General features: G+C 46.9%; 1 protein-coding gene across 1 annotated transcript in view; it reads right to left on the reverse strand.

Moving 5' to 3' along the window:
• Positions 1-4531: 4531 nt before the first annotated feature.
• The window catches only part of Srd5a1 (steroid 5 alpha-reductase 1), a 30422-nt gene continuing 7111 nt past the window's right edge, over positions 4532-27842 (reverse strand). Inside the window, exons 2-5 of the mRNA XM_027400120.2 lie at positions 22025-22191; positions 18098-18199; positions 11630-11780; positions 4532-4679 (exon numbers count right to left, since the gene is read on the reverse strand). Of these exons, the coding sequence (XP_027255921.1) occupies positions 4613-4679; positions 11630-11780; positions 18098-18199; positions 22025-22191 (487 nt within the window). The 3' untranslated portion in view covers positions 4532-4612. The remainder of the gene's footprint in view (positions 4680-11629; positions 11781-18097; positions 18200-22024; positions 22192-27842) is intronic.

Consider the following 27842-nt stretch of genomic DNA (forward strand, 5'->3'; position numbering starts at 1 on the left):
GAGACTCAGGTGAGCACATAGTGAGCGCCTGGACACATGGTACCCGGATATGTGGCCCCTGGACATGTGACACCTGGATATGTGACATCTGTGTCCCAAGTTGTGGAAAGAAACCATACCTGATAAGACTAACTGATTACAACTACAGAGATGTGGAGAGGGTGGAATATCGCAGGTCCAGAAGCTGATTACCTTATCTCGGGCTAGCCTTAGCCCCCAGAATAGCCATTCTTTGACCACCTCTGTGTTATAACTGGCATCCTGTGACTCAGGAATAAAACCCTTTTGAAATCTATTAGCTTAGCAGACCACCAACTCAAATGCTAAGAATACCATTAGAAAGCATCTTGGGCCTATGGCAAAGCTTCCTCCATCTTTCTGTAACCACCTCTCTGATGTAACCACCTATGTATTTTGAATTTCCCTTGATCTATGACCTTTGTTCTGTAAAACTACAAATCTTCACGAAACTCTTTCCACATTAGAGCATGGAATTTGGTCTGTCAACAGCTAGGAGGACCTCACTGGGATGTACCCTGGGGGCCAGGATCTGCTATGCCACAGAGCAAGCACACATCTGGGTGGTTCCTCACCCGCCGCCTCCTCCTACAGGTGCTGAAGAGCAACTCCCCAAGTCCTTGTACACCAGGAAATGTGTTAAGAGCACATGCTGAGCTGACCTCTGTGCCTGGACACTGTGGAAGGCACTTCTAAAATTTAAAGGCCAGGCTCAGTTGTCTTTTTTTTTTTTTAAAGGAAGTCTCTTTTTCCAAATCATTATAGACAGCAAGAGAAAAAAAAGTTTTAATAAGAGGGCTGGAGAGATGGTTCAGCGGTTAAGAACATAGACTGCTCTTCTAGAGGACACAGGTTTGATTCCCAGCATCTGCATGGCAGCTAGCAACCATCTGTAACTCTAGTTCCAGGGACTGACCCCATTTTCTGGCCTCCTTGGGCTCTGCTCACATACAGTATACAAGCATACATTTGTACAAAACACTCATACACATGAAATACTAATAAACCTTTAAAAATAATAAGATGATTAAAGAAATATCCCAGTGCCGTGATTAGTAAGACAATGTGAACTAATTTATTATTTGTAAAATCCACTTGTTAAAGAGGACTAAAATGAGTGCCATCTAAAAGCTCAACAGCAAAACAAAACCAAAAACAAACAAAAAAACCCCAACTGATGGATATAAGACGAATGTATCTACCAAGAAGACAGTGTGGCCATGTTCTGGACAAAGCAGACTTTAAGTAATGAAGCAGTCAGCTGGAGGAGGACGAAGTTTAAGTTGGTAAGAGGCACAGACTCATTCACATGAAGCAAGACCATTATCAGAAATACAAGGAGAACTAAACATGGGAGATAAATCAGTTATAAAGAAAATTTAATGTTTGTATTAACAACAAAAACAGAACCAGATAGGATACACTTTAACACATTGTCCTGTTATTGCTGTGAAATGTGAACTTCCTTTAGGTTATCAAGAAAACCCAAAAGCCACAAAGAAAACTTGCAAAAAATAATCTATAAACACACACACAAAAAAAAGATAAAAAAATCCTTTTGTGTAAAAAACTAAATGAGTTGGGCATGGTGGCACATACCTATACTTTCAACAGTTGGGAGACTGAGGCAGGGGGATGGAGTTTCAGGGCAGCTTGGAACACACAGTACAATTTTGTCTCAAAACAAAATAAAGCAACACACTCCAAATTGATGAAAAGTAAAAAAGTATTCTTCCAAATATATTATCTTAAAAAAAAATCTCTAGATCAAAAATAATCCTAAAAGTAAAATTAGAGATTTTTTAGCATAACTATATAATCATTTGTTTGTAAAGATTTTTGTCAAGTGTGTGTGAGCCCATTCCACATAAAAGAATACTCCCTGAGCCAAGACACACAGAGGTGGGCCTAGGCCCTATCCCAAAGGATATGATAGACTCTGATGACACCCTATGGAAGGCCTCACCATCCAGGGGAAGCAGAAAGGGTATGTGATAGGTAGGGTTTTAGTTGGGGGGGGTGGTAGGGGAGGATGGGAGGGAGAGGGAACTGGGATTGTCATGTAAAACAATCTTGTTTCTAATTCAAATAAAAAAATCTGCAAACAAACAAACAAACAGCAACAACAAAAACAAACCAGGATGACATTTCCTAGTATTAAACTCACACATACACACACACACACACACACACACACACACACACACAAAAAAAATAATAAAAGGGTCCCATGGTTTATGCAACTTCACCGAGGATATTAAAGGACCATCCAACACTGGGAAAGAGGTCAGCTTCCAGGGCTGAACGCTAAATAGGTGATGGTACCAACCAACCACCAAGACAAACAATACGACTGGACTTGGAACTGTAGTTTTATTAATTTCCTTAATAATCACAGTTTACATAAGTGAGAGTTTTAAGAAATGGAGTAGAGTGGAATATTAGGCCGGGATTCCTTCTAAACCGATCTCTCCCTCAGCATGTGGGTGGAGCAAGCACCAGGCCTGTGGGCAGCTTGGTCCTTCATGAACAAAGATGTACCACAGGGTTAATGTGTGGCTCAGTGTCAGGGCATCTGTCTGGCAACCCAGAGACCTCGGTTCTATTGTGGCATCTTGCCCTCCTCCAAGGGAGGTCAAGTTCGCAGCAAACACCCCCAGGATCTCGGCTGAGTACCTCCTTCCACGTGAACTTCCCAGAACACACCAGGGCAGGCCTTGCTTCTGAGGTATTGAAAGGAGAGCTACCGTATTTAGTGCTTCGAGTTTTCAAGCAATTGTTCGGTCAGAAGATAAAGGGAAGGCGGAGGACTTACTTATGGTGATGTTCCTCCCCACCCCCTTTAAACACTGCTTTTTAAAATTAAAACGGAACGGCCATACTGTGAAGTTTTCTGTGTCGATTCTGGTCGTTCTGCACACCAGACACACAGAGAGTGGTTTGTGTGTGAGAACAAAAGAGCTGAGGAAGCCCTGCTGGGAAGGCTAGCTTGGAAGGACACAGGGAAGGTGGGTGCTGGGTACCCAGAGGTGGACCTGGGGAAGGCGGGTGTTGGGGGCATGGAAGGTGGTACCTGCAGGAAAGGTGGGTGGGGGCCACTGTGTACACCATGAGGTGTGCCAGGAGGTGCTACTGCAGCACCTTTAGTGGGGTCAAAGAGCATACTGTCCCACCACTTGTCCTAATGACAAGGGGCGGTAGTGAATGCATTGCCCTGGGGCAGTGCTGGTCTGTCCTGTGGAGATGGCTCTCCACAAGTGGTCCCCAGACTGCAAAGAGCTACACTGGAGTCAGTGTCCTGGCAGGAGACCTCTCTCCCAAGCTGGTGCTTGGGTGGGCGTTGTCTTTAATTACTGCAGCCATCTCCTTGGACTATTACCAATTGGTACTGGTTTTTTAGTTGTTTTTGTTTGTTTGTTTTGTTTTTGTTTTTTCCAGACAGGGTCTCCCTACACAACCCAGGCTAGCCCTGAGTTTTCCCTCCTTTCACTCCAGCCTCCCTAGTGCTGGGGTTTCAGGTGTGTGCCATGACTGGTCTTTGGGTACATTCAAAATAAGAGATTCTGCTCTGCAGCTTTGTTTTATAATGATAAAATATGTTTTTAAAGTGCCTTAAAGAATTCTAGTCCTGCCTAGCCCAAAGGAAGAGCAAAAGCAGGGCCGGTGAGTGAGTGGATACACTCTATTGTCCCACCTCTCCTGGGGACACAGCATGTTGACAGGAGCACTTCACCTAGAGAGCTGAGTGGGAACAAGTGAAAGAGGTCTTTTCCCAGCCTTTGGGGTCAAATGGCTCAAGACCCCCACTGTACAGCAGGTGTCGCAAAGGACAGCAGACTGTGATCTCTTCTGGGCTGTGACTATCCCCACATCGACAGGCCTCTCTGGCCAGGTCTGAGCAGGCAGAACACACATGCACAGAGGAGGCAGGGTGCTGACCTGCCTGCATTCCTTGCAGGGTCGGTTAGTTGTAAGAGGTGTTGGGGTCCGTTGTTTCTTCTTACACTTTTGGGACACAGAACCCAGAGACACTGCCAGGTTTGGTAGCACTGGTGAGGTGGAGACAAATACACCTTTATGCAAGAAGCCTCACATAACCCTGTGAGTTCAGGGCCAGCCTGGTCTACACTGGGAGACCTTGTGTCAAAAATACACAAACTATGGGTGGTGGCTCATGCCTTTAATCCCAGCACTCAGGAGGCAGAGGCAGGCAGATCTCTGTGGGTTGGAGGCCAGCCTGGTCTACAGAGTGAGTTCCAGGACAGCCAGGGCTACACAGTGAAACCCTATCTTGAAAAAAGCAAAAAATGAAAACAAAACAAAAAAATTTAAAACAAACAAATCTAAACCCCAAAGAGGCACATTTGGAGCCAGAGACACCTTAGCTGCAATGATCCAGTGTTCCTCATTCCTGGCCTGGCAACAGCACACAGTGGGATTGGTTTATGATCTGCTTACTCCTGTACCAGGGCATTAAAACACCCTTCCTGAAAACAATGGAGCTGCAGGAGAATTAAGGAAAACAATTCATTTTTAAGTGTCCAGAGAGCCTCATGAGGAAGAATTTCTTCCAAGGCAATGCCACTGACAGCAGCTAAAGCACAAATGGAATTAGCATTTTTCTTGATTTGGGGTAATCTTCAAACTTCTCATGGTACCACCTAAAATGAGAGAAAAAAGGGTTTAAAAACCAAATTCATTCTGCCATTTAAGCATCTTAGAAGATGGTAATGAAAGTGATTATGCAAGAAATAACTAGCCATATATATATATATATATTTGTGTGTGTGTGTGTGTGTGTGTGTATGTGTATGCACACATATACACTGTGGCAAATGTATGGCAGTCAGAAGACAACTTTCTGGGAATTGGTTCTTTTTTTCTTTCTGCTACATAGATACCCAGGATTGAACTCAGAATCTCAGGTTTGGTGGCAAGCACCTTAGCCTACTAAGCCATCTTGTCAGCCCTAAGTTTTGTTTTTTTTTTTTTTTTGTATTTTGTTTGCAATAAGGTCTTGCCATTTATTCGTATTATAGTCACTTTCAAGTGTCTGAGGTGTGTCTCAGAAGTGACCTGGATAATTCACTTTTCCTTTTGGATGGGATGCTGACATGTACCAAAACACACAACTGGGTAACGCCCACAATTCAGCTCTTCCCTTGAAACACGTATTTTCAGTGCATCCACACAGGCAGTCAGCTGGAGAGGCTGATCATGAAACCGGTAGACTAAGAACGGAAACCAAGGAGCCTAGTTGTGCCACAAGTCTATAGAGGGGAAGGCCAGCAATCCACAAACACATTCTTTCTTATCTTCCTTTTTCTAAATCACTACTACAAAAATTTCATCACTATGTCCCCAGGACACACTGAGGTAGTTTTACAAGGGACATGGAACTTAATAAATAGGTTAAACATTACACTCTTTCAGTTGGTTTCCTCTATGGCTGATCTTCAGGCTCAGGCTCCCCCCCCTCCCGAGAATGAGCACAGGTCTGTAATCTAGTGTAATCTAGTCTGCCACTTCATGGGGAGTTGTGATCTGTCGGACACTCAGTACTTTGCTAAGTAAGCATGGCTGCTCAGGCTCCCACAGGAGGCAGCCTCCCCTTAAATCTCTTTAAGTTTTACACTTGTTAGCAAACACAGCAGCTAGAGGCCTGGGGCATGACCATCAATAGGAGCAATTATAAACGGAAGTTCCAGAGCTGTCATTACAGTTCCACTGCCAGCCAATGCTATTTTGCTAGTGAACACACACCTAGGGGTTGCTCTTTGAAGCGTCTCCTTCTGAGTAACTCAACTGATAGTTTAGTTGCTGGGTTTACTGGGTTGTTTAAAAAAATTATGTATATGCTAACTCTATCACTACATGCCTATACTCTTAGCTACCTGAGAGGCTGAGGAAATGGGATTTTCAATTCCAGACCAGCCAAAGTAACATAACAAGATCGTGAAAAAGGATTATTATTTATTTTGTCCTCAGCTTGTAAGGCCAATAACTTCTTGACTATACCTCCACAGAACTGAATTGTTCTTTAGGATTTAAAGAACTGGTGACAAAAGCACTTTCAACCCTGAAAGTCGATGATGCAGACCTGAGACAGGACCAGGCTAGATAGATTAGGGGCAGGAACTCCAATGGCCATCCTTCCTGGTCAGAAGCAAGGCAGATCTTCAGTCCTCTGGCCAGAAGGGGGCGCTCTGGTGTCTTTGTTCTTGGTTGAGTGCCCTGCCTGGAGTCTCTCAGGGAGGTGCAATGCAAACTCTGGTTCAGATGCTAGTTCTTTCATGGTGGATGGACATGGACATGATTACACTGATTACACGTACCCCCCAACTCCAGCCCACTTTCTAAGATATTTTAAGCTCCTTTTTCTTAAGGGACGAAATGTTACGGTAGAGGCTGCTGAGGCCCATTGAGAAAGCCAATGGAACGGAATCTACAGCTGGCCTTCCATTCTGATCTACTCCAGTGAGTAGAACAGTTCATACCGATGACTCCTTCATTTAAAAAGTTCATCCTGTTAGTCACCTGGCCAAGGGACCCTCAGGAAGCCACATTCACGAAAAGTCGTGTTAAAGAGACAGGAGGAATAATTAAACCTCAATGAGACAATGTACTTTCCCCTCTGAGAAATCCAGCCCTCGGTGCAGTTGCTGATGCTACGCCATCTCGCAGCTCTACTAAATGTGCCCCCTTGGCAGAGTTTAAAAGTGTGACTTCCTTTTTCTTCTTTTCTTTCTTTTAGATACCGGTCAAAGCTCGAGCCTGTTCTCTCAGGCACCTGCACTCTATTGCTGCCAGCTGCCATGTAAGCTGCTCACAGGCTCCCATGGCTGCTGGCTCCCACTGCATGCTGGTCTCTTTTCCCTGTCCTCCATGTCCTCCCCACCCCCAAGTAGCTGCCGCACACCTCAGCTGCCCTATGGCTTTCTCTCAAACCCTAGTAACACTGTCTCCCAGCTCTTCCTGATGCCACCTTTCAATGTTGTTATTGATGAGACTGAGAGCCCAATGACCCTGGTTTCCCTGGCAACACAAAACACCTTGGGATTTTTTTCACTAGTAAGGCTCTTGTTCGGAAAACTCAGGGATCATTCATTTCCCGTGTTTCACATTCAGGTGTTGAGAGGGACTTTCTCGGTCCCTGATTTGTCAGAGGAAAGTGTTCCACAATGGACTCAGCCACCTCTTGTTTGGTCTTCTCCCAATCCAGTTTTCAAAAGCAGGGGTGCTCATTTGTCTGATTAGAGACAAGCCACCATTCAGTTGTCCTATCAAACACCGCAGATGCAAAGAACAGCAACAAGCTTGCGTGAGAAGACAGCAGAAGAGGCCGTGGTCCCTGTGCACGTTTTCAGCCTGGGACTGAGCAACCGGACTCCACCAGGCCCAGTTAAGTGCCTGGTTATGTGCACTTAGGTTGCAGTGGACACTGTCTCCATCTAGTCTTACTTCAGGCCACCTCGCAGAGAAATCGGGGTCCTTCAGAGGTCAAACTCGTGGCCGTTACTTCCTGAAGGCTCGGTCAATTTAAAATGGCTGAAGTTTGATGTGTCCGTTTTTTTTTTTTTTTGTAGGCGTTGACAAAGTGCCAGAACTCAATAGCATGAGATCCTCCCCTACAAGCCTGACTGCAGGTAGCTGTGACAGACATGTTCCCTTTGAAGGCCTTCACCCACCTGCCCCTGGTGGCCCTGGCTGCCTGGCCTTTCTATCTCTGTCTCCACATGACGCCCTCTTCTGGGTATACAACTCTGCCACTTCCCAAATTTAATAAGCATCCCCCCTATGGTGGCTTGGCCACACCTAGTTCCAGTATGACCTCGTCTCATGTGGTCACATGAATCTGTGACTGAGCAGCAGCTCGGGGGCTGGGATCAGAACTTTCTGCCTTCCAGTAGAGTTCAGTCACCACAGTGACCCCGTTTCTGACTAAAGGATAGTGGGATTCGAGCAAACCTGGGAGGTGGAAGTAAGCCTCGTGAAGTGGAGGCAGGTATCTGGAGAGGACCAATAGAGGGAAGGGGGAGACCTAGACCCGAACACCCAAGCCAGTGTTCACTTAATAGACTTCCAGCCTTAGACTTCTTCCATCCTGAATGTGAATGTTCATGACCTTCTATCTTTCCCCAGGTGTTCAATTCATTGTTTGTGCCAGGGGTTAAACGTGGCAATCCCCTAGACAACACCTGTTGCCCTCATTTCTCGGGGTCTCTTGTCCGGGATTGCAGAAGACAGCTGTATACCTAACTGAAAACTGAGAAGCATCAGAAGTGACCATGACCCACTGGGTATTCCAAGGTCCCCCTTAAGCAAGGAGTGCCCCAACTATGACTAGTGTGGTGGAAACCCAGGTGCTCTATAACCTCCCCTGGGACAGTAAGTGTTTGGGCTCCAATGGCACAGAATCCAAGTGATCAATAAGAGACCAGTGTCACTGAGGTGAGACCTCTGTGAGTGTGTCAGCACAAATGTGTAGGTCTCCCACATGGTATTATTGTCAGTGGCACAAAGCTGCAGGAAGCATCAGCAACTATGAATGGCCACCAGGGACAGCAGCAGCTCTAGAGCAGGGCTGGCCCAAGTAGATGTGATGAATTCTGTGTGCTGTAGAGACTGCACAGGGGCAATGAGGCAGAGCTGTCTGAGCGCTTTAGAGTCCAGGAGGCTGTGAGTGAGTCCCAGATACTGCGTAATGAGCTGTTTACACTGTTGGACTCCTGTTTTGCTGTGATCTGGTTGTGACTGTGACCTGGTTCTTCCCTCTTGGAATTAGGATGTCAAGAATTGTTTCTGAGTTGTCGGGGATAGGTCCCAAGATGAGTCAGCCAAATCTTGGTTCCCTGGCTCCCCTAGTACATCAATGGGCTAAGGAGTGGGCATCTCTCTGCCTCCTCCTGAACCTGGCATTCTGTCTGGTTCCGTGAACACAGGTGAATGAAGCTGGGGTAGAGCGGCTGCTGAATCCATACTGCAAATGTGCTGCTGGCTTATCTTGGAGCTGGTGTGGTTTACTGAAGGAGGAAACTGCGTAGGCAGAGCACGAGCCATGAGAAGGGTCTGGAGAGCCTGTTACTTAGTGTGATCTCTCCTGGGGACAGATTAGACTGTACTAGTCCACTCCCTGCTGTTGGGGACAGACTAGACTACTAGACGTTCCCTGCTGAGTAACAAGACTGGACATCCCCATCCAGGTGGCCAAGGAACTCAAATAGGCGAAAGGGGACTGTGACCAACAATCTCTCTATCTCCCCTCCCCCAGCTTGCTTTAGATGGGCAAACTGGTTCCAAGAATTCCTTGCAAAGTTGCTTTGGTCATCACAGTGTTTTATCATAGCAATAGTAACCCTACTAGGAAACTCAGATGTGCAAAAGGTCAAAGTTCAATACACTGATATCAAACCTCTACTCAGATCAATAGAGTTTACAGGTCTATTGTTCATAACAATTACAAGGACTGACTCAGAAAAAAATTAAAATTTACTTAAGTGTTCAGTTTTATCTGAAGTGTCCAAGTTTTAGCTAAATATTACACAGTAGCTAGGGGTACCAGGCTGGTATACTGATCTTCTGGGTGTTCAATAACCATGCTTGGAGGATATGCTAAGGTAGTAAGAGAGACGAAGGGGGGACTATTTCTCCCCTTACCCTGTCTCAGAATGTCCTGTAACTGTGTGTGTGTGTGTGTGTGTATGTGGGTTACCTTGAGACCCCATCCAGTGAGCTCTAACCAGTGTCTGGTCTACAAAGAGGAATGATCTCCTCTGTGAAGCCACAAAAAAGGGAGGCTTTTGATTCTGATTCATCTTCATATAGATGGAATAAGCGCTAAAAGGAAAAAAGGGGGAAGAAGCTCCTCTGATGCCATCGTCCCCGAGAACCAGGCCCTGAAGTGGCCTTGTCTCTCAAAAGTTAGAGTCAGCTGGTTCTGGCCGTAGGTTTGATCCTAAAGACCCAGCAGGAAGGGACAGCCAGAGTATAACTGTGACTGGCCTGCTTTCCTTGGGACTTTAGGGGATCATACTCCCTGGACACTGGGATCAATTCAACATTGCAGCACCTACATGAAGCCAAGGGAGACAGGTCCACTATTGTTTTAACCTGATAATCAAAGAGTGGCTAAATTCCTTCTCTCTCTGTCTGTCTCTGTCTCTGTCTCTCTCTGTCTGTCTCTGTCTCTGTCTCTCTCTCTTTCTGTCTGTCTCGGAGGCACCTTTCACTGTGGTGACAGCTACCAACATGCCTGGAAGTAGATCCAGGGTTCATCACTCTCAGGAGCAGCCTTGGATATGGGACATTTTGAGTAATGGCTGGGCTACTCTGGGCTCTACTAAAGTGGCCTCCAGCATTCTCCTTTCCATTCCATCTGGCCCTTTGCTACTATAGATGGTTCTGCCGGAAGAGCCCAAGATACACTGCCTGCCAAAATGTTATCAAAGCCACCAGGACCAGCACCAAGAGTCACCTCATGAGAGTTCTTTCTCTTTTAGACCTGTACCACCAGGAGACTTGGACGAAGCTGCTGCAGCACCCATTGCCCTATTCCCTGATGGAAGTAGGTGTTGATCTCTGAGATGGGGGAATGCAGAAGAGTTAGAGGGACTTAAGTAGAGTAGGAAAGCAAATGGCGGCTGCTACTTGTCCCCAGAATAATTGTGAGGTGACACAGCAGGCAGGCATAGGGGCGGGTATCTGAACTATCTCTAGGAGGAAGGGGCAGGCCCCATCAAATACCCAAGCCAGAATCCATTACAGACTTCCAATTTAGGTCCCTCCCATCTCAATGGGACAAAGCTGTTACTTTTCCTCTCTCAGCAGCTAGGTCAATGGACTAGGCAATCCCACAGACAACAAGGAGTTCCCTCTTTACCCTGACTGTTTCTTGGCCATTTGACCACGTGAGTCACCTTTGTCACGGGTGCTTGCCCTCACTTCTTTATAGCCCTCTGTCTTTCTTGGCAGCTCTGGGGATTTTCAGGTTGTGGCGGTCTGAGTAAGAATGGCCCCCATAGGTTCATGCACTTGAATGCTTAGTCACCAGGGAATAGTAGTATATGAAAGGATTGGGGGGTGTAGCCTTGTAAGATGAACTGTGTCACTGGGGGTGGGCTTTGAGGTTTCAAAAACACATGCCAAGTCCAGCCTCCCCCACAACCCGCCTACAGACAGAATGTGGCTCTCAGCTACTTCTCCAGGGCCTGCCTGCATGCCACCATGCTGCCACCAGGAAGACAATGGACTAAACCTCTGAACTAATCCTCTGAGAGTGTGAGGAAGCTCCCAGTTGAACGCTTTCTTTCGCAAGTGTTGCCTTGGTCGTGGCATTGCTTCTCACCAATAGCACAGTGACAAAGACGTGGTCCCTGACTCTCTGATCAACTGTCATTTCCTCTTTATGTGAAGACACCTACCTGCCAGCACAAAGGAGGACCCCTGCCCCACGCCCTGAAAGCTGCAGGTTCTGCTCCTCCAGCTCTCTCCTTTAAGCAGCAGGGATTGGTGACTCAAATTGATGTTATCGTTATGAAAGTCTAGCCTAGAAGCTGTGATGCTGAGGCCCGAAAGCAAACTGTGGATGTGAAGATGTGTTTTCCAAACTTACTGGTGATGCTGCTTCGCCCTGGTAAACAATGCGCTGAATGTGAACAGGGCAAACACTCCGGCCTGGGGGGACCCACTGGCCAGTGCAAAGCCACACCACTCCGTAATCTCCCCGAAGTAGTTGGCTGCAGAGACGTATTCAAACAAGCCTCCTGCACAAAAAGAGAAAGAAAGGGGAAAGGTGACTACAAACCAGGCCAGACAGCCGTGTGGAGCAGAGTGGCAGCAGGGGAAGGAGTGGAAGCAGAAAGAAGAAAGAAAAGGGAAGGTTTAGCAGGGAAGCTGTCAGAGCAGGAGGAGGCAGAGATCACAGAAAGACTGCTGATCTGATGTCACAGCCAGGAGTCTGGTTGAGAAACTGGTTTTGCTAATAAGAAAGTCACTCAAGGTAGCCGTTGTGTCCTCTGCCAGCAGGGTTTGGAAGCCGCCCTTTTCTGTAGTAAATTTTAGTAGTAGATTGTGGAAAGCAGCATACATTAGGAGAGTTTTTGGAGGGGGTCAGGTCTGAGAGGCTGACAAGCAGGGCAGGGTTATAGAGGAGAACCCAAGAGGCAGAGATGGATGAGCAGAGAGTCGGGCAGAGGCAGGGGCAAGGGCAGGGGCAGGGGCAGGGCAGGGCAGGGGCAGGGGGGCAGGGGCAGGGGCAGGGGCAGGGGCAGACTGCTCCCTTAGACAGACCTCCCATCAAGATCAGCTAAACCTTGCTCGCTCCTTGATCCAGTCCTACATCATACAGCCTGGCTCCTCATCATCGATATGGGTGTGTGTGTGTGTGTGTGTGTGTGTGTGTGTGTGTGTGTGTGTGTACACATGCATGCGTGGATACACAAACACACACACACACACACACACACACACACACACACACACACACACACACACACACACACACACACGTTTCTCAGGTTCTGTGCTTCCAAGAATTCCTGTCTGCATGCATCCATGGCCTGAAGGATAATTTGTTGGTTTAGGCACTTCCCTGGGATGATACTGTCTCACTCACCCCCATAGAAAAAGTAGCACACAGTGGCACATGACTGTTACCATAGGATACATGAAATCCTGTCTTGAAAAAAAAAAAAGTTTTAGGCATATGAGGAGGGATTCAGGGTATAGGATGTGTCTAAGGGAGAAGCTGGAGTTCCAGGGTTGGGACTAGCATTCGAAGAAGGGCCAGGGTGGTGAGGGTGCTTGTTACCAAGCTTGATGACCTGAGTTCAACCCCCAGAACCCACAGGGTGGCAGGAGAGAACTGACTCCCATGAGTTGCCCTCTGACCTCCACACATGTGGTGTCACATGTGTGTGCCACACACATATATACACATACTCACACAATAATAATAATGATGATGATAATAATGAAAAATGTGGAAAAGCTGCCTGAGTCCTCAGAGTGAGCACCTCTGCAGCCTCCCTTCCAATGCCACACCATTCCCACCTGGGGATACTAAGTGACCTTTCCCTTGAGTGTCCATCGTGGAGAGCTTATCACCTCGTGGAAGCACACAGGTGTGGGGCAGAGGCTGGTGAGCACACTAGCTAAGAATCCCAGATGCTACTCTGCTAGCTGTTGTCCCTTTAATAGAGGCAGGGGAAGGATGCCATGTCACAAGACAGTGCCTGTCAAGTGTGTGTAAAATGTCACAAAGGAATGCATTGCCCAATACATTAATGTACAATAATTTCATAAAGCTTGAGGGCGGGTCAGATGGAAGTTGCTTGCCCTGTAAGCACAAGGACTTGGTTTCAATCCCCACCACCCACATAAAAAGCCAGCCACGGGGGCATATGCTTGCATTCTCAGTTTTGGAGCGAGGAGGATCCCTGGGGCCTGCTAAGCAGCCAGTCAAGCACTTATGTACCTTTTAAAATATTTCAACCGGACAACAGCAACAACAAAGCAGCGAACTGTCACTGTCACCTACAGCCCACGGCACCTGCCCTTTATCTCAAACTGGGTTGCGTGTTCTGGGAACCTCCTCTGCACCTACATGTATAGACAAGCAGGGATCAAACCTCCACATCTATGCCTGGCTCTACGTCAACCCGAAAAGTAACCTCCTCAGTGTAACTATCAGCTCTGGTAAACGACTGCAGGGTGTGACTCCATCTTTAAGCATGAACACACCACCACCATGCATGAGAAAATACGAACATGTCAAGTGTCACGTTGGAAGAGCCTCCTGAAATTCAAATCGTGCAGGAAGTTGATCAGTTTAAGACTAAGAGCTGTCACAGCCCCTCAGTGGCCACAGCCCCTATGCCCTGGGCCCTCAAAACCACTGAGGGAGTGGATGAAAGGAAAGCTATGGCAAAAGCCTGTGTTTCCTGCTTCAGGGGTACCTCAAGTATCTGAGTAGCCACCAGGCAGGGGCTTGTCCAGGTGCAGCGGACAGCTTTCTGTCAGCTTCCCCTGGTGTGTGGTGAGCTCTTCTGAAATTCAGCCTTGAGGCTTGGGCATCTTAGCTTCCAGGGTGTGTTTCATACCCTCCAATAGGCACACCTAGCCTCTGGCCCCCAAACCCTGCTTTGCGCAGCCATCACGAAACAGAACCTTTCAGACTTCACTTCTTCCTCTCTTTTCATTTCCATCTTCTATGTCCTTCTGTGGGGGCTGCTGGTTGCTTTTGCTGTCCTTGGTGTGCATCTTAACTTCAAAGATTAGAAATGATGAACTTTAGAAGAGATGTCCTGCCTAGCCTCATGGTTCCCACCTTGTCTTTTCTGGGCTGCTGGCATCTCTGTTGTCTGGGAGTCACCAGCCTTTGCCTCCCTGCTTAGCTTGTTCTAACAACAGCATGGAGTGTTATGGGATATCTGTACACTGTCTGAACATGTATTTGCTGTGATGGGCATAACAAAAAGTTGAATGTCCAATAGCCAGGCAGGGGGAATAGTCAAGATTTCCGGAGAGAGGAATGATGAGGAGGAGAATCTAGGCTCACAGGAGATGCCAGGAGACACAGAGAGGAAACAGGAGGTACAAGATGGAAGAGAGGTAACACCATGTGACAGAACACAGATGATTATAAATGGGATAATTTAAGTTGTAAGAGCTAGTTAGGAACAAGGCTGAGCTAAGGCCAAGACTTCATAATTAATAAGTCTGGATTTGAGATCTGGCTGGTGGACAGAGAAAGACTCGTTACAGGGGAGGCCTCTGGGGACTTGTTGCTCCAGACAAGGAGGTGGTTACTCTTCACTGCAGGATGTAGACTGCTCTGGCTATAGCAGGGAGGGAACCAGGCTTGGAGCTGGCAATGCTCTGCTGGCATCCAGCCAATGGGCACTGACACTGCAGCTGTTTCGTTTCTGTTCCCCTAGATGAACTACACTGGGATTTCAGCTGCATTTACTGTGCATGGTGAGAGGCATTCCTGTTGAGACAGGCTCCGCAGCTGTCTCCCCTGCAGTGTGTTTGCAAAGGTCCTGACTCTCTCTTTCTAGTTCTTCAGGTTTCAATACGTTGGGTTAGGGCATAAATGTGCACCTGGCATCATGAGATCAAAGAAGCTGGGTGTGGTAGTGCCAGTGGAGGTTTCTCTGTCCTGCAGCCACTTTTAAATAATCACTCAGAGGCTTAACATTAATTACAGAGTGTTTGGCCTATAGTTCAGGATTATTACTTACTAGCTCTTACATTTAAATTAACCCATTTCTATTCATCTGTGTATTGCCACATGGCCGTGGCTTTTACCAGTCGGCTGGCATCTTGCTTTTAGGGCAGCTGCTCACGTCTCCCTCAACTCCACCCTTCTTTCCTCCCTGTGTTTGGCTTGGCTTTCCCACCTAGCTATATTCTGCCTGGCCATAGGCCAAAGCAACTTTTATTATCAACCAATGAGAACAACACGTATTCACAGTATACAGAAGGGTTACGCCGCTGCATGGTAGTACATGCCTTTGATACCAGCCCTTCGGAAGCAGAGAGCAGAGGATGGGGCCAGTATGGTCTACATAGCAAGTCCCAGGCAAGCCATGGATACAAAGCAGAGGATGGTGCCAGCCTGGTCTATATAGCAAGTCTCAAGCAAGCCATGGATACACAGTGAGAACCTTAAATGAAAAAGAAGAAAAAGGGAAAAGGACAGAAGTTTTGGTGGTATCTCTGCTGCTGTAAGCTGGACAGGCTGCAGTATACGAAGCCCCCCTGGGCTTCTGTGTTACCACTCTGGCTAGGCAGGCACCTCCAGGGGGATCCCCCCTCTATGGATATTGCTAGAATCAGTGACTATGTAATGCCCCCCATAGACTCGTGTATTTGGACATTTGGTCCCCAGTTCCACTATTGTGAGAGTGTGTAGAACTTTTAGGAAGTGTGGCCTACATGGACAACATAGGCTGTTGAGGTGGGTGGACCTTCAGAGTGCGTCCCGATTCCCCCGGTGCCTGGCGTTCTAGCCATGAAATTCTATTGAGCTTTCCAGTTACGCTCTCAACTGCAAGCCAAAACAAACCCTTCCTGTTAAGCTGCTTCTGGTTGGGGTGTTGTGTCTCTTAGAAGTGGTGCTTCTTGAACCTGTCACGGCCGTGGCTTGTGCACTTCTGGTATCCTTCCGTTCTGTCTCCTGGGTCTGGCGCTTTGTGCCCCACATCTGGAAGCAGATGTGGATAAGAGGCACAAGGCAGAGGAAGTGTCCATGCACTCTCCAGGGTCTGGCTCCTTGAGAGAGTCACAGGTAGCAGAGTACCTCAGTAGCGTCTCCTCCCATCCCTCAGAGCCTGTCCTCCACAGCATCCGTGCTGGGCTGCTATTTCCTTCAGACTGAAACATGGCCGCACAGAGGAGGGTGCACTAAACTGAGAAATTACCCCACACATACCGGGCCTAAGGAGCCAGCACTTACATGGCTCAGGAATCTCTTGAAAGCAATAGGGTTCACAAGGCACCCCTCAAACTATAAAGGCAGTCATTGAAGGGCAGGGCAAGGGTAGGGTTGGGCCTTCAAGCTGCCAATGGGCAAGTCAGACAGGGGAACTCCAGCAATGCAGCTTCCCTGAGTCACTACCCACTGAGGTGGGCTGTGGGTGACACAGCTGCCTCTGAGTCCTCCACGCTCCTGTAAGCCACACCAATCAGCTCAGTTGTTCATTTAACAAGGCTGAGTTAGAATCCTTTCTTTGGTCTGTCATCAGTGCCCTGCCCTGTCTCGGGAATAGATGGTTGTTTACATCCCCTCAGGAAAAGTCACACAACTGTAACTTCTGGAGGCTGGCTCTGCCGCTTCCTGCCTCTAGGGAGCTGGAATGACTTGAAATTTGGTGTGGTTTCCTTTTACTTTTTTTGTACATCTTATTTTTGTTGCTAATCAACCTTGTGTGCTTTCATCAAGGTTTTAGGCTCACCTATGATGCTGTCTTGGTTTTAGAGACTCGACTGGCTTCTACTTTCCATGTGCACAGCTATTGACTCATCAGGGCCATCTCCACTTTCAGATCTGCTCCCATCCCATCTTCCAGTCTACAGAGCTCTGAAACACAGCGTCCCTGGTTCCTCGGGAGACACACCGACTTTTGCACGTCTCTCCCTCAGGGCACCGTGACAGCTATACAGTGGTGGTTGAAGGCTGGTGCCTCTGGGGGTTTGCTGCCAGGTCAGTGGCTGCACCATACCAACATAACCCACAGCTTTAGGTTTTTCACCATGGGCCATGAATTTGAGTGAATCTGAGGGGTAGCAGTCACACACTGTCACACAGTGCCCTCTGGACTCCAGTCCACACTCAGACTGTCTCCCGATGATGGGATTTTCCTGGAAGCTCACATCATTCTTAGTCAGGGTTTCTACTGCTGCGGCAGACACCATGACCATGGCAGCTCTTACAAGGAAAACAATTAATTGGGACGGCTCGCTTACAGTTTTGGAGGCTCAGTCCAGTATCATCATGGTGGGGAGCATGGTGGTGTGCAGGCAGTCCTGGTGCTGCAGGAATAACAGGTCCTACATCTTGCAGACATGCAGGCAACAGGAAGTTGACTGGGATACTGGGTGATATCCTGAGCATCGGAGACCTCAAAGTCCAACCCCACATTGACACACTTCCTCCAACAAGGTCATACCCACTCCAACAAAGTCACCTCTCCTAATGGTGCCCCTCCCTATGAGATTATGGGGCAACACAATAATGTATTTTTAAACGTTTTTCTAAAAAAAAATCCCATACAGTATTTTATATAGTTTTCAAGAGAGAGATTCCATGAAAGAAGCCATTCTGTCACAATGTTGGACATTAAGGCCTGCAGGGTCCTGTATCCTGTAAATCCTCTCATCCCACCTCCAAACACAGACACCTTCCACTGCTTAATCATCTCCCCCAAAGCCAGACCTGGGCCTCTGTAAGAGGACAGTCCTAACCATGGCTCATATGGAAAATGTTCAGTCACTAAATACTGTGCAGAGCTGAGAAATGAAGGTCGGGTGGCCACACGCAAAGTGACTCTGCAGAAGGGTCCTTCTCAGTACGTACCCCTGGGGATCTTGTATCCTGTTTCCCCGGGTTTTCTCAGATTCCTCAGGATGTGGTCTGAATGGATATTTATCACCATGCCTGCTAGCCACAAGGCAAAACCTAAAGAATAAACAAGATTGGTATGGTTAATAACTGGCAGGGATTAAGAAAGCTATGCTCAGCTGAACAGCACATTGCATTCCTTGTATCAGTGCGAGCAGGAATATGAGCCATGGCTGGCAGCAACGGCACAACCAGTGCCAGCCACAGCAATGGGCTGTTTCCTTAACCATGTTCATAGACATCAATTCCACCCAAGACACTTGTGGTGCCAATCTGTATTTTTACCACGACAGGAATAGAAAACAGGACTAACTTATGACCAGGGCATTGTGGGGGTGGGATGAGCCTGCAGGTATGTTTACAACCCCTTTTCCTCAGGAAAACTGTATGAGGAAATACAGTCTCCTCTCCATAGAAGAGGCAAATATCCACTGGCTACACACCCGACCCCTAGGGAGTAGGCAAAGATCCTAGGATCCCAGCCATGGTCCTTTTCTCTCCTTCCCTTCTAGCTCTGGCTTCCATCAGCTTGCTACCAGCTCCCCACTTGGCCACTCCTCCCCTTGGCTTCCATCCCCAGGGGCTAGAAACTGCATGGCTCTCCCTGGCACCCCAGCACCTAGGAGGTTCCTCTCCCTGGGATGTTTCTTCAAATCCTCAAGAGTTTTCATGTTTTTTTATGGAGCAGATTGTGCGACTTTATTAAAGATGGCTCAGTTCGTGTCTACTTCAGCACAGAGGTTAGGAGAGATGCTCTCAGAAGTGGTTGACTTGGTGGTAAACATTGGCATTGCATTCATTATCTTCAACCAGAAAAGGTAAAATGCCAAAACTCTGCTTTATTAAAAAAATGATTGATACAAAAATGAAAAGATGTAATAAATGTAAAGGCCAAATAGTGTTGCAACTGTTATCAGTGCGTGTGCACTTGGGAAAGTGTGGAACCTCTGCCCCTTTGCCAGGCCATGGGATGCCTCTCATAGTACATAGACACTTCAGGGCAGACCTGTATTCAGGGTGCATCTTCCAGCCTCAGAGTTGGAAGCAAAGGAGAAGACCAGAGCTGGGCTCCTAGGATCCACCCCTGCCCTCCAGAGGCCGTGTGCACCAGGAGCCTCCTACAGACATGTCTAGAGGTTTGTTGAAACCTCCTGTTTGTAGCGAATGGCATCTTTTTCCTCTTTGTGCTGCTCTTGTTTCTCCACTTTCTGGGCAGCAGCCAACCCACAGCTAGATGTTTTCCTCTCAAAAACTCTCCCACCAAACACATTATCCCACTCCCTTTGAATTCAGCTTCCACGGGCTAAGGTCATGAGCTGACTAAAGAAGAGAAGGCAGGCTGAGCTTCAACATTCACCTCTCCACAGCATGACTGTGGACGCAATGCGACCAGGTGCCTCACACGCCCGCCCCCCACCATGCCTTCCCTGTCATGACGGCCTGCACCCGCAAACTGTGACCAGCATAAACCCTCCCTTTCATCTTGTGTTTGTCACATGAAGGAGACTAATAACTGACACAGTATCAGAGTTAAAGTGGGGCCACTTTTGCCAAGCCCTACCTAAAAAAATAAGTAAATAGAGTGGGGGAGGGATGAGCATGTGCACATATGAACATAGAGTGGGGGAGGGATGAGCATGTGCACATATGAACATAGAGTGGGGAAGGCCTGTGTTCACATATATATAGGAATGAGCACACGGTTTCTGTCAGAACCATAGCCTTACCCAGCAGCCACTAAAACTTGCCGGGACTATGTCTGTAAGGGTCTCCTCAGAACAGTTAATATGGACAAGATGCCACCATTGCTATCTTTGTAAATATCTTGTACATCCCCATTCATTTTACTCCTAAGACCTTTCCTCTGCCTCACCCGGCAGTCTGCAATAGGCTTGTGTCTCCATAGTGATGCCCTTCTACCCCCAAACATACACCACTGTGTTTCAGAGAATCCTCCTCTGACAGCTACTTGGAGTGGCAAATCTTTCAGAATAGCCACTTTTACTGCTAGGCAAATTTTCTGTTAGAATTTTGCTCCTGGCAGTCACTAGCTTAAGGACAGCCTCCTACCTACAAGGCTTCCTATCTCCTCACAAAGCAACGAGCTGAATGATATCCACATATGAATGAAAGAATCTGGCTCGCTTCATGCTGCGGGCGTGCCATTTGTTTCATGTCCTTCCATTTAATGGTGGAGAAGTCAACAGTTTGTAAACAGTTAACAGGCAGCTCAGGTTATAGACCAGCCTCCAGGGGCCTCCAGGTGGTGTGATATCTCCAGTGAGCTGCTTCAGATGGTGAGGACACTCACACCTGAAAGGATCTAAGCAGAATGATCTCCACAATCCTCACAGAAATGACCGAGGCATCTGAGCCCCAGGACTAGGGTGGGTCATGCAGCCTATGCTCCAGCCCAGCCCGGAGAGTTTGTAGGACCTCATCCACTCTTGCTGTGCTCACACTGGGTCATGCAGACTGTGCATGACCCCAGGCCAGCCTGATAAATATAGTTCTGATCCCTCACCAAAGAAAGCCCTTTTTGCAGCAGATGGAGACCATGGCAGACATGTACACCTCTCAAAAGGCAGACGACAGCTAATTATGGATGGCCCATCTCCAGCCCATCCACCTACAATGCAACACTACATTTAAGGTTCAGGGAACATCAAAGAAGATAGGGCATAAAGATTGTAAGGAAGAGGACTAGGGCATCGGCCTCGACATGGTATCTTCTAGACATGACAGGGAAGGTGCACCCATGATGCCGCAACAGTGGGGTCGCCGGAACAAGACTTGCATAATGACAGCACCAGTTGGCATGCCAATTCGGCTGGGGGTAATTGTGCAAGATGAAGAGCTACAGGCAAACAGTGGCTGCTGAAAGAGGAAGAGTGAGTTTTCTCTAGGGCTTAGCTCCATTACAGGTGACCCAGTCCCAGGTGGCCAGCCCTCAACACATACACATGTGAGCGACTCTAAATGGATTCTGTAGGTTTCCTGTGTGTGTGCTTGCACGTGTGCCACAATAATTAAAGAAAAGGAGGTCCTGAATTTGAGAGGAAGTTGGGGAGGCATGGGAGGAGTTGGAGGAGAAAGACGGAGGGTTGGAAAGGTTGTAAATGTATAATACTCGTGTGGGGAATTCTCAAAAGATTAATTAAAAAGTAAGCATTTGAAACATTCTTTACTAAGGAAAGAAAGGAATGAGAGAGAAGGAAGGAAGGAAGGAAGGAAGGAAGGAAGGAAGGAAGGAAGAGAGAGAGAGAGAGAGAGAGAGAGAGAGAGAGAGAGAGAGAGAGAGAGAGATGGAGAGAGACAGAGAGACAGAGAGACACGGGTAGTGGTGGCACACACCTTTAGTCCCAGCACTTGGGAGGAAGAGGCAGGTAGATCTCTGTGAGTTCCAGGACAGGCTCCAAAGCTACACAGAGAAAACCTGTCTCAGAAAAAAAAAAGAAAAAGGAGACACACACACACAGAGAAAGACAGACAGACAGACAGACACACACACACACACACACACACACAGAGAGAGAGAGAGAGAGAGAGAGAGAGAGAGAGAGAGAGAGAGAGAGAGAGAGAGAGATTCCTTCTCTTGCTCCTGATTGCCAGCTTTTGGCCCCACAGAAACAGAGTTGGAAGCAGCCGCTGCATCACCAAGTGCCATCACCCAACACAGCCCGCTGCTGTTTTCAAGTTCCCTATGTTCCAAGCCTGGGCTTCAGTACCAATGGGTCAAAGTAGCTGGCTTGGGCCTTCCCTCCTGGTCCGAGCAAGTAAAGGCCATCTCATCCTCCCTGCTCTGAACCCCTGAAGTCACATTACAGACCTGTGGTTCCTTCTCTAGTTTGAGCTTTCTAATGGAAACCTCTTGTCACTCACCAATCAGGAAACAGGGATGGGCCACCCAGTCTTCGGCGTACACTGCAAACTGGCTCAAGTACCTGCTCTGCAAGTAGCCGTTGAAGGTACAGAACAGGATCGCAGCAGCAAAGGAAAACAGGGGTGTGGGTTTCCCTCCTCGGATCAGAACGGGAAAAACCAAAGTCCTTGGGAAACACAAGTAAGAAAGAAACTTAAGAATTGGATGGAGGCTCTGTTTCTGCATTGTTGCTTTACACGACTTGGGTTTTTCCAGTTTTCTTGCATAGATGTCATCCTTGGTTCACATTTGTATTGATTTACTCTATGCTAAAATCAGGGGGTTTTAGATAAAGAACTGTGTGCTTCACGAGTGTTCATCAGTCGCCGTATTCAGGATTCTAATTACACAGAACATGGAACAGATACACTAACTCAGAGAAAAATGGGCAAATTCCTCCTATCCTAAAACCACCTGCAAAGCAATCTGACACTTCTGACCTCTGTGGACACCTGCACATCTGCACATACACACACAGACACACACACTTAAAATAATAAATTTAAAAAAATAAAAATTTTATGCCAGGAGGTGGTAGCACACGCCTTTAGTCCCAGCACTCGGGAGGCAGAGGCAGGTGGATCTCCGTGAGTTTGAGACCAGCCTGGTCTACAAGAGCTAGTTCCAGGACAGCCTCCAAAGCCACAGAGAAACCCTGTCTTGTAAAAATAAAAATAAAAAATTAAAATTTTAAAAGAAAAAAATATGCCTGTTAAAATACAGTTTACTGTTGGCTAGAGGGAGATCTTGGTTGGTAAAGTACTTGTCTTGCAAACACAAGGATTTGAGTTTAACCGCCAGCACCCAGCTTAAAAAAAAAAAAAAAAAAAAAAAAAAAAAAAAAGTGAGCAGTGAGCACTACACTCCCAGAACTGAGGAGGCCTCGATGGAGACAGGCAGATCCTGGGTCTTGCTGGTCAGTCAGCCTAGCCTCCTCAGAGCTTCTGGGATGCTTCAATCCATACCTCCTCAGTGCTGAAGCTACTGCATGCCCAGGTGGGCTTTAGGGATCAACTCAGGGCCTTTTGTTTTATTTAACAAGAGCTTTACCATTTGTTGTGGAATACTATTTTTAGGTGTGTTATGTTTCTTCCTACTGCTTTTGTTTACAATGCAAAAACGTGTTTCATTTGTTTGGTTAAATGACATTAACCTGCTATCAGGAGGCCGAGTCAGCAACCATCTGACAAGAAGTGGTAGGGAGGAGCCAGGTGTGGCGAGGAAGCCATGCAGAAGGTCTCACGAGTTTTTTTTTTTTTTTGGGGGGGGGCGATGCTAGCAAAGACAGATGGTGAGCTACTTGCTCACCTCAATCTTTGAGTTCTACAGAGGGGTAGAGATCTAGATACAGTTTCCCTTAGTAACTTTTAGAGAGCTGGTTCCTGAGAGAAGAGAATTCCCACAGGCTGTGGCCCTTGTGGCTGAACTGTTGCCGGTAGCAGTGGAGTTGTAATTGCTGATTAGGGCACCAGTTGTATGAGGGGCAGCCCCTGAACTCGGTGAAAAACAACAACCACTTTACCAAATGAGCTACCTCCCAGTGTGATAATATTTAAATCCATAGGCCAGAGACCTGTATTATTTATGTATTATTTATGATTTATTGAAGCTTGCCTGAGGATTCAGAAAAGCGAAGTCAGCCAGGAGCCATAGAAGCCAGGCACACACCTTTAATCCCAGCAGCCAGAAGCTATGAGGTAGTGGTACACACCTTCAATCCTAGGGTTCAGGATTAAGAGATAGATGGATCTCTGTGAGTCCAAGGCCACCCAGATGTACACATGAATGAATCAGTCTAAAAGAGAATTATAGCTCACTCCTTTAAATCCAACATTAGGGAAGTGTATAAGACAGAAGCAAGGTCTCAGAGAGGCATTCATTCTCCAGCCATGCTGAGGAGAGGTTACAGTCTGAGGCTTGGTGAGAGCCATGGAGACAGGATCAGCCCATTCAGACTGAGGCAGAGATATAAGATAGTGACTGGCTGCTTTGCTTTTCTGATATTCAACTTGAACCCCAATATCTGTCTCTGGGTCTTTTATTTATTTATGTTACAAATTGGCAAACAACGTTAACATAAGAATTCACAAAAAAGCTTTTGAGGCAAAGGGGCCTGGCCCACACCCGGCCCAAGCCTGAGTAGCAGGCAGGACTCCCTCCCCCTTGAGTCCCTCCAGCCTGAGTCCCTGCTGGAGCAGCCAAGTTTTCTTCTCAAATCTTTGAGCAAGTGTGGGATTTTTGGTTGTAGCTTTTCTAGTCTTCAGCTGCCACCCAAACTTGGGAGGCTTTTGGGCTTTTCCTACAGCCCCTCTCTCCTTGGGCTGACATTCTCAGCTCACAGCCACAAGCTAGTTCTCCAATTCAGACATGCTACACATCACAGTTCACTGACAAAGAAATGTAGGTCAACCAGAGAGTACCAAGGTAATCCTTTGCCGCCATCAGGAAACACCCTGAAGGGCCTCTTGAAGCCCCCTATGCCAAATTCAGTTCAGTCCTTTCCTGTCACCAAGGAAACCATTACGCAGAGCAAATAAGGAGCCCAATATCTATTGTAATAAAACATACTGCTCTGGATGATAGAAGAGCCATAAAAGAGAGAACAAGAAAGTCAGAAAAAAAATCACAAAGTGAGTATTGTGGCAAACTTCTATAAATGATCAGAGGCCACAATTAAAAGTACAAATAAATGACGTTATCATTGCAGGTATGGTAGACACAGGTGCGGACATAATAATTATAACACAAGGATCTTGGCATCCAAATTGGCCTTTTCAGGAGGTAAATGTTCAACTCTTAGGGATCGGAACGCCACTGCTTTCTTAATTTATCAGGTTTTTACCTTAATATCTGACTCCTGAGTGTTTACTAATAATAGAGCCATTTAGATAAATGCTTCACTGGTGAGCAGATCCTATACAGCATGAACTTGGCCATTGTCACTGTTTTCTCTGAGCATGAGGAATGGGCAGCACGTGTGTCTAAGCTCTCGCACAGCAGTCTGGCCGTCTAGAAAGGGGTCTGCAGTGTTCTGAACTCAGAGCGGAGACACACAAGTCCTGAATGAGGACCCTCAAGCTCCCAGTGAGCTCTGTGGGGCTTCTGGAAGGAGCTTCTCTGCAGACTCAGCAAGCTGTCTTCTTGATTCATCTGAACATCCAGAGGCAAACAGCATCAACATGCAAAATATACCACAACTTAATGACAACGCCATTGGAATCTAGTTATGCCAAGTGCTTTATAGACTTTCCCAAAGCACCCAAATTCAAGGTGGGATCTCTGTTATCAGATCTGTTATTATGTTAATTTGCAACAGACATAATTTCCATACTCGGGCTGTGGCTCTGCCAATGTTTCATGAGCCAGAACCTTCATGTCTTAAAAGTCTCTTTGGATAATGGGTAGTTGCCATCTCATATGTAATAGGGAGAACTTAATCTGCAAGATTATAACAGTATGGAAAGTGCATACCCAAGAATGGACAGAATTATGAGAGCTTTTAAGTGTACCACTGAAATTGCATACGGTGGACCCTATCGGTAGTTTTTTGCTTGCCTCAAGAGCATCTAACGAAGCCCCAGTGCCAAGTGTGGGAAATCTCCCTTCAAGTAGTTAATTGAGGGAGTCCTAAAGACTCCCATTACCCTCAGCGACCTCCCAGCCACCATTTTGTCCACTTCCACTGCCTCCCCCAATCTGTCCTCAGAACCAAAGGTTCATATTCCTAAGGCCAGGGTCTTGCTTCCCTCTGGTGCAGTCACACAGAAGGTACATACACCAGACTCTCAGCACCACTTCTTGGCTTTGCCCATGTCATTTTGTTCTCCACTGCTCCCTCGATTGGCTTGTATCACCCACAAAACCTGGACCAGCAAGGGCTAGGGACAGTTTGCCAGACTGGCTGTACTAAATGTTGTTTCCACCCTGGTTTTCTTCCAGAACTTGCAGATAGAGCTCGAATGACTGTTTAATAAATGAAATGGGTGGGGAGAATGGAAACTGCTTATCTTTTCTACTGGGGAAACTTAAATGTCACGAAATTACATGGGCTTATGTGTCTAGCAACATATATCTCTCCCTCTCCCTCCACCCCACCCACTCCCACAAAAGTCTCTTCCAGAAGTTTCAAATACCACATCTGTTGGGGCCCATAAAGATGGGTCCCCTTCATCTTGCCTCAAGATCAGAGAGCTCAAAACTGTCCTTAGTATGTCAAAAGACCTAAAGGTCTAAGCCTTGGCTACTGCAAGATGTTTCAGCCTTGGTAGCAAATGTCTTATCTAAATAACAACAGACTTGGCTGAGGTGTGTTTACTCTTGACCCTCAAGTCCGGATAACGGATAACAGGTGTGGCTACCAAATTACCTTGAGGATTTAGGAAAGTAAGTCTGTTTGCTCCTTATACATGATAATAGAAGTCTTCTGTCATGTCCCCCTTTTGGTTGGGTACTTAAGAATGTTGAAGAATAAACTAAGGGCATTCAGTGTTGACTGGATTGCCCTCCTGACTCTATCCTGTGTCTCTGTCTTTTTCTTAACATCTTTACCTACCCTTTCTCAATCCACACTCCCCCTCTCAGGTATGAACCAGGCAAATCGGCTGACCTGTTGCTCCGCAAAGACAACTTCCCACACACATCTGGCAAAACAAGTGGCTTTTGGAACAGTTTTCTACTCAGCCACAAAGAAACTGAATCAGTCACGGCACTTGCAGGAAAGTGGACAGAACTGGAGATCCATGTGTTAAGCAAAAATAAGCAAGAGAGACAAACAATGCATGTTCTTTCTTGTGAGTAGATCCTAGATCTCATGTGGGGGTTCAAGACAATGTTTCTCTGTGTAGACTTGGCTGTCCTGGAACTCACTCTACAGACCAGGCCAGCCTAGAACTTACAAGGATCTACCTTTGTAAGTTTGGTGACTTTGCCTCACCAGTGCTGGGATTAACAGTGTGTGTCACCAACACCTGGCTGAATCCTAGATTTTAACTTTTACATAAATGCTTGTTCGAGTACAGATCACAAAACTGGAATGGGTGGCTTGAGGAGGGGGCCTTGAGGAGCTTTTAATGGGGGCACAGGAGATTTAAAAAACGGTAACAGAACAGATGAGACATGAAAGGGGCCAGCACGGGAAGAAGTGGAGAAGGATGACAACCACAAAGTATTTGTGCAACTGCTCGTTACTTTGAATGCTAATTTTAAAAACTAATAAAAGCAAATAAATGAATGGAGCTGGTGATAATCAGAACTCTATTGCCATCCGATGGGGAAGGTCCTTGTGTATATTTCTTTTATTGGTTTATGAATAAAACACTGTTGGCCAATAAGACAGGAAGATAGGTGGGACTAGGAGACGAGGAGAATTCTGGGAGAGGCAGGACAGGGAGCCCGCCAAATTCTCGATGCTGTCAGAGGAGTAACACCATGCCTGTCATTACCGGGTAAGCCACAGCTTCATGGCAATACACAGATAGATAGAAATGGGTTAATAATTAAGACAGAGATAGCCAATAAAAAGCCCTATGATGGGGAATGTACTTCTGTGTATGTTCATCTTATTGATTGTTGAATAAAATACTGTTTGGCCAATGAGGCAGCAAGTTAGGCGGGACTAGGAGTGGAGGAGGATTCTGGGATATGTAGTAAAAAGAAGTCTTGTGATACAGGAAGGAAGTGACATAGCTGGCAGACTCATATATAAGCAAGGGCAAGAAGGAAGTCATCCCTTCTCTCTTCCTCCTAGTCTGCTCTGGAGTGCCATGTGATCCACCAGCA

The sequence above is a fragment of the Cricetulus griseus genome, chromosome 2, assembly GCF_003668045.3.
Source record: "Cricetulus griseus strain 17A/GY chromosome 2, alternate assembly CriGri-PICRH-1.0, whole genome shotgun sequence".
Taxonomy (NCBI): domain Eukaryota; kingdom Metazoa; phylum Chordata; class Mammalia; order Rodentia; family Cricetidae; genus Cricetulus; species Cricetulus griseus.